At 44.3% G+C, this 5,900-nt stretch overlaps 1 protein-coding gene across 1 annotated transcript; it reads left to right on the top strand.

Annotated features, from left to right (window-relative positions):
* The first annotated feature begins 320 nt into the window (after positions 1-320).
* On the top strand, positions 321-5,245 carry LOC119413122 (peptidyl-prolyl cis-trans isomerase C). Its single transcript, XM_037680138.1, has 6 exons — positions 321-522; positions 1,426-1,539; positions 1,690-1,783; positions 2,017-2,084; positions 2,230-2,346; positions 4,220-5,245. The coding sequence occupies exons 1-6, from the start codon at positions 418-420 to the stop codon at positions 4,346-4,348; spliced, it is 627 nt and encodes a 208-aa protein (XP_037536066.1). The 5' UTR covers positions 321-417; the 3' UTR covers positions 4,349-5,245.
* Positions 5,246-5,900: the final 655 nt, after the last annotated feature.

Here is a 5,900-nt window from a genome sequence, read left to right as displayed (position 1 = left end):
CAAAACTTTATGTAGTTTATTTTTACCTGACACTAAAGTTCAGCTCACCTGGTCAGTTAGCCTGTTTTTAACCGACTCTCCAGAATACCACCACGTACCTACACAACAGACTAAAATAAAAAATGTAAAACGGTAAAATATTTAAAAGAAAAAATCAATATAATAAAATCAAACTACTATTTTAAACATAATAAAACTATTTTCACATTTTCTGTTTGCTTTCCATTCAGTTTGCTTCTGTTCTGGTCTCCTCCCCCAGTGGGCGGGGCTTTAGTTAAGCCCCAGCCCATAAAGAGGCGTGGTTAGGTGACGTCACAGAGTTTGGAGCTCCATCCTCCCGGCTGCGGCTCGTCGTTTCCCCGCAGCTCGGGTGCTTCCAGCCGGGCCCGCCGCTGCTCTCTCCCTCCGGAGGTGAAGATGGAGGTCCGGACGGTCCTCCCGGCCCTGCTGCTCCTCTCTGCCGCCCGCCTGCAGCCCGTTTCCGGCGTGTTTTCACGGAAAGGACCGAAGGTCACCGAGAAGGTGGGTGACGGAGCAGACGTCCGCGTTTCATCCGCGGGAATCCGAGATGCGCGCGCGCATGCATGAATACGCACGCGTTTATGCAGGTGAATTTAAGGTGAGCATGTTAGCAGATTCTTCCAGAACATGTGGGGCAGCCCGCGCACGCACGCGCGCGCAGCGGTACACGTGTCGTTGCGGACGCGCTGCGTGTTTTCTGATTTATTCCAGAAAAACATTAAAATATATATTTTTAAACAATAATGCAGATAAATGAAAACGTCAGCTTTTATTTTGAAATCCTGTTACGCTCCATGTTTATTTGCCTTCAGTGAAAAATGCTGCTTTTATTGGAATAACTCAAAAAAGAAGCTCCAGTTTTATATTTTTTTATTTAGTTTTCTTCCTCTTTTCTGGCCTGACCTGAAAAATTAAAAGTTAAACAACAAATAATTTTTATTCTGCAGAAAATCCTCGATAAACTCAGTTTCTTCTGAGCTTCAGGGCGACCTGAGCAACAAACCAACATCCTCTGAAGGAATGCTTGTTGCCCGCCACTTTGACCGGCAGTCAGCCCTCAGACTGAGACGACTCTCAGCTACTACCACACCACGGTTTACCTGAGTAAAACCGACTGGGTGCTGCTGGTCTAAAACCCATCCAGCTGGGATGTTTTGCTAACAGAGGAGGATGTGAGAAACATCTCCTGACCTGAGAGAAGCTGCGAGTCCTGGGGTTGTGTGCAGCGCTGTGGTCAGTGTCTTACCTGCAGCAGACAGGGCGTCTCAGGGTGATCAGGCTAACGTCTAACCGTCTGAGTTCACTTGGGTTCAAAATGTTTTTAAAGATCTGACACCAGATTTAACTCTAATATAAAATATGGAGTTTGCAGGTGTTCAGGAGGCGTGTCCTACCTGTGTCCAGGTGTTTTTTGACATCACGGTGGGGGGTCACGAGGTGGGCCGGGTCGTCATCGGGCTTTTCGGAGACGTCGTCCCCATGACCGTCAAGAACTTTGTGTCTCTGGCAGCTGGAGAGGTGAGGTAAAGAACTTCTTACTTCTTGTCGTTTTCAGACGACTCGTTTCCTTTGATCTCCTGGAATTCACACGAGGAATATTTAAAAACCGATCGGGCGTCTGATTCAGACGTCACGTCCTGTTGTCATGAGCGCTCCGTGTGTCTGCAGGAAGGTTACGGCTACAAGGGGACCAAGTTCCACCGAGTCATCAAAGACTTCCTGATCCAGGGAGGAGACTTCACCGCCGGAGACGGAACCGGAGGTCCGAGAGGAGCCCACAGCCCCCGCTTACTGGTTTTAAATAAGAAATGCTGGTTTGAAGTGGAACGAAGCATCAGATATATAAAATCAATCATATCAAATCAATCATATAAAATCAATCATATCAAATCAATAATATCAAATCAATAATATAAAATCAATCATATAAAATCAATAATATAAAATCGATCTGCTTCAACTAAGCGCTTTTAAGAGTTTTTATTTCCGGTTCAGGTCACAGCATCTACGGGACGACGTTCACCGACGAGAACTTCAGATTGAAGCACCTCGGAGCCGGCTGGGTGAGCGCACGTACACATGCACACACTCACACCCAGACACGCACACACGCACGTGCGCACACACGACTCCAACAGGAAGTTCCCAGTTTCAGTGAAGGGACGTCTCGTTGTGTGACCTGTGGACCGGTGTGTGTTCTGGTACCAGGTGAGCATGGCCAACGCGGGTCCGGACACCAACGGGTCTCAGTTCTTCATCCTGGCCACCAAGGCGCCCTGGCTGGACGGGAAGCACGTGGTCTTTGGTAAAGTTCTGGATGGGATGGTGAGTGGTGCCTCAGACTTTGTGCCTGTTAGGAAACTAAACGTGTCCTCAGTGGTTCTGGGACTGATGCAGGGACCAGGACTGAGAGGGACCAGAACTAAGACGGACCAGAACTAAGACGGACCAGGACTAAGATGGACCAGAACTAAGACGGACCAGAACTAAGACGGACCAGGACTACGAGGGACCAGGACTGAGAGGGACCAGTAATGAGAGGAGGGACCAGAACTAAGACGGACCAGGACTAAGATGGACCAGGACTAAGATGGACCAGAACTAAGACGGACCAGAACTAAGAGGGACCAGGACTGAGAGGAACCAGGACTGAGAGGGACCAGGACTGAGTGTGACCAGGACTAAGAGGGACCAGGACTGAGAGGGACCAGCAGGTCTCTGCACAGCGACACAAATGAAACCAGACCTGAGCGTCATAAAAGCCCTCCAGATGAAGTCCAACAAACCCAAAGACCAGCACACAGAACCAGCTGAGGTCCACCTGGGTCAGACAGGACCACAGCGACAGAGGTTCCTTTGAAAACCATCTGAACCTTCAGTTCTCCTCTGGGATTAGACTTCCTGCCACAGAAGAACTGACTTCCTGAATCGTCTCAGAGGCTCCGCCCACACAGGAAGTGACCAGTTAGAGGAAGAGATGCTGATCTTCATAACTAAATCTAATTTTCAGAAACTAAGCCAAGGATTTGAGTCACTAATGTTAAAATCCAACAATGTTCAGTCAGATCATGTATGGTTTCTTTATTTGCTGAGACATTTTCTCCTTCATCCAAAGGACTTCTTCAATCTGAGGAGCCGCAAACTGATTCCCACTAACAGCTCACTCCCATAGTGGGAAAAAAAACAGTTTGCTGGTGATAAGATGGCCTCCGAGGCCCGCCCTGTCCCCCGTCAACTCCTCAGTCATGCCAAAGTGGTTCAGAACAGCAAAGTCTGAAGAAGTCCTTTGGATGAAGGATGCTGGTGAGGACGGATGAAGGATGAAACGTCTCAGCAAATAAAGAAACCGTCCAGACGACCTGACCCAACAGTGTTCACGGATTTGTTTTTTTTTTTCTTTGCCGTGATTAAAGACAAGGATTAACTAGCACCTAAAATAAAGTTTACACGTTAATAAAACAGCAACTACGGTTTAAATCCGCTCTGCTGATATTTATTTATATCTGGTTTTAGTTTGTGGCATCAAACGTGTTTCTGTACGACAACAAAAATCACAACGTTAAGATTAAAATATTGTCATAAAGTTGATCAATGTCGTCTTTTAGGACCAAACCGGAGGAACTGAACCCGTTGGACCCAACTGGGTTTGTTCTGTTTTCGTTGTGTCTGAGGGTTCTGGAGAACTTTGACTGGGTTAACCACAAAACAACACTTTAAGTTTCGAGTTGAAGTTTGCTGCAGCTGTTTTTAAAAGAATAAAAGTGTCTGTGTTAGAGACTCTTATTGTGAAAGGCTGAGCGTTGTTCTGGAGGTAAACCCGGTCAAGGTTGACCCAGAACCCTCAGGTGCCACAGAACCAACCAGTCGGGTCCAGGAGCTCAGCGGGCCTCACTTCCTCCAGTCTGGTGTCAAACGTCGACGTTTTACTGGAAATATTTTAACTTTAATTTCAACTTTGTGTCTTTACTGTCAAAATGACGACCATTTATTTTTGTTTATCTGGTCCTAAAACGTTTAGTCATAAACAAGACGTCTTAGTTTTATTGAACCGGCACCATTTAAACCAAACTTACATTAAAATATTTTATTATTTATGCTTAAAAAGACAAACGCATTTTATTGTTATCTATTGCAAACCCCCATAGTTGTAGTTTTTTAACGAGTTTTGTAAATTGTGTCGTTGTGCGTCTGTCGACAGTCTGTGGTTCACACCATCGAGCTCCAGGACACGGACGACAGGAACCTGCCGCACACGGAGTGCGTCATCGTCAACAGCGGCAGGATTCCCGTTAAAGAGCCCTTCGTGGTGGAGGTGGAGGGCTGGTGACGGCCCGGTGGAGCGACAGACAACTAAACTGAAACGCCGGGCGGCCATTTTAAACTGTGCCAAACTCACGTTTTACTTCCTGTAGCATCTTAACAAGCTAACGGTAGCATGGAGGACTGCTCAGTTGTTTTTATAGATGCAGTAAACTCGCCATATTCAGTTTGTCACGTTAAATAAACACTTTTTTCAGTTTATTTAAGCCGAACAAACTTTTAATGCTCAGCCATAAACACAAGCTAACATAAACGGCACGTGCTAACCATGAGCCTGTCGCTAACGCTGCCGTGCCAACACGAGTTTTAAACTAATTTTAATAAGTATTATTAATTACCAGAGGAATATCCAAATATTATTGGGCACATGTGCACGTCGATGTGCTAACTCTGAACTAGCTAAAGCATGCTAACACAAAAAAAGATGGACTAGCTAGCTAAGCTAACAAGCTTCTGATCAGTCTCTGCTGTACGCAAACGTAAAGTAAATAAACTAATTAAATTAAGAGGTAAAATACATTTGCATGTTGGTTTACGAGACAAATTTAACAAGAAAAAAACAATTTAGCTTAAAAAAAAAAAAAAATTCTGACGAAGTCACGTGTCCAGAAAAGGCCACAGAAGATGCAAAGGTTTAATTTTTGTAGGTTTTTATTTGCAGGAAAACATTAAATGCACAAACTTGTCTAACCTGCATCACAAATGCAAATCCAAACCTGCAGACTTCTGTTTTCATCAGGTTCACTGTGGTTTATGCTAACCGTTAGCGTACAGGCATATTTATTTAAATCAAGTTTTACTCAAAACAAACTTTATATTTTAGTGATTAAAGCATAAAATGTGAAACTGAAGTCGTAAGTCTTCCACTCAGATGTAGCTCTCGGTGCCAAACTGTTCACCACGCTTCCAAACGTGACGCATTCGACCCCCCTGCTGCCCCGGGGTCAAAACAAGCGCCGATGGTTTGACCCCGGGGCAGCAGGAGGGTTCATCTGAACATATCAGAATTTTACACGTTGCTGTTTTTATGCAAACATTTCATCAGCAAGTGTCAAAGCCTTTCCAGCGCTTTTTGATTTTTATAAATTTGTCATTAAAACTGAGTTTACGTATATTTTACATCATGTCACGTTTGATAAAGACGAAAGTGTTTGTGGAGTTGGTGTCCCGCTGTAAATGTTTTCTGTTAAATACTTCAGCTGTTAAGGTTTTATCTGCTTTGTAAAGTTGACATTAAATGTGGATTTATTTCCCCTCGTGAAGATTTTAACATCGTATGTTTCGTTTTTATGGTTTTCAACAAGAGAAAAGTGCCAACGGGTGTTTTCTACAATAAATCTGATGCTAATTAATCTCGTGTCAGACTTTTATTTTGTAACATTTTCTCTTGTTTTAGTCAGAATCTCTTTGAGCTGCCTGACGAATCTATGGAGATAAATTAGTCTCAAAAGTAGTCACGCAATCGTACAAAATGTGTATGCGTACAATAAGATCCACAAGTTTTACAAATGCCTACCAAGATAAAAAGGTTAAGGGCGGCTGAGACAAGTGAAAAATAT

This window comes from Nematolebias whitei, chromosome 8, assembly GCF_014905685.2.
Source record: "Nematolebias whitei isolate Nwh7 chromosome 8, NemWhi1, whole genome shotgun sequence".
Taxonomy (NCBI): Eukaryota; Metazoa; Chordata; class Actinopteri; order Cyprinodontiformes; family Rivulidae; genus Nematolebias; species Nematolebias whitei.
This window is presented reverse-complemented; position numbering and strand designations above follow the sequence as displayed.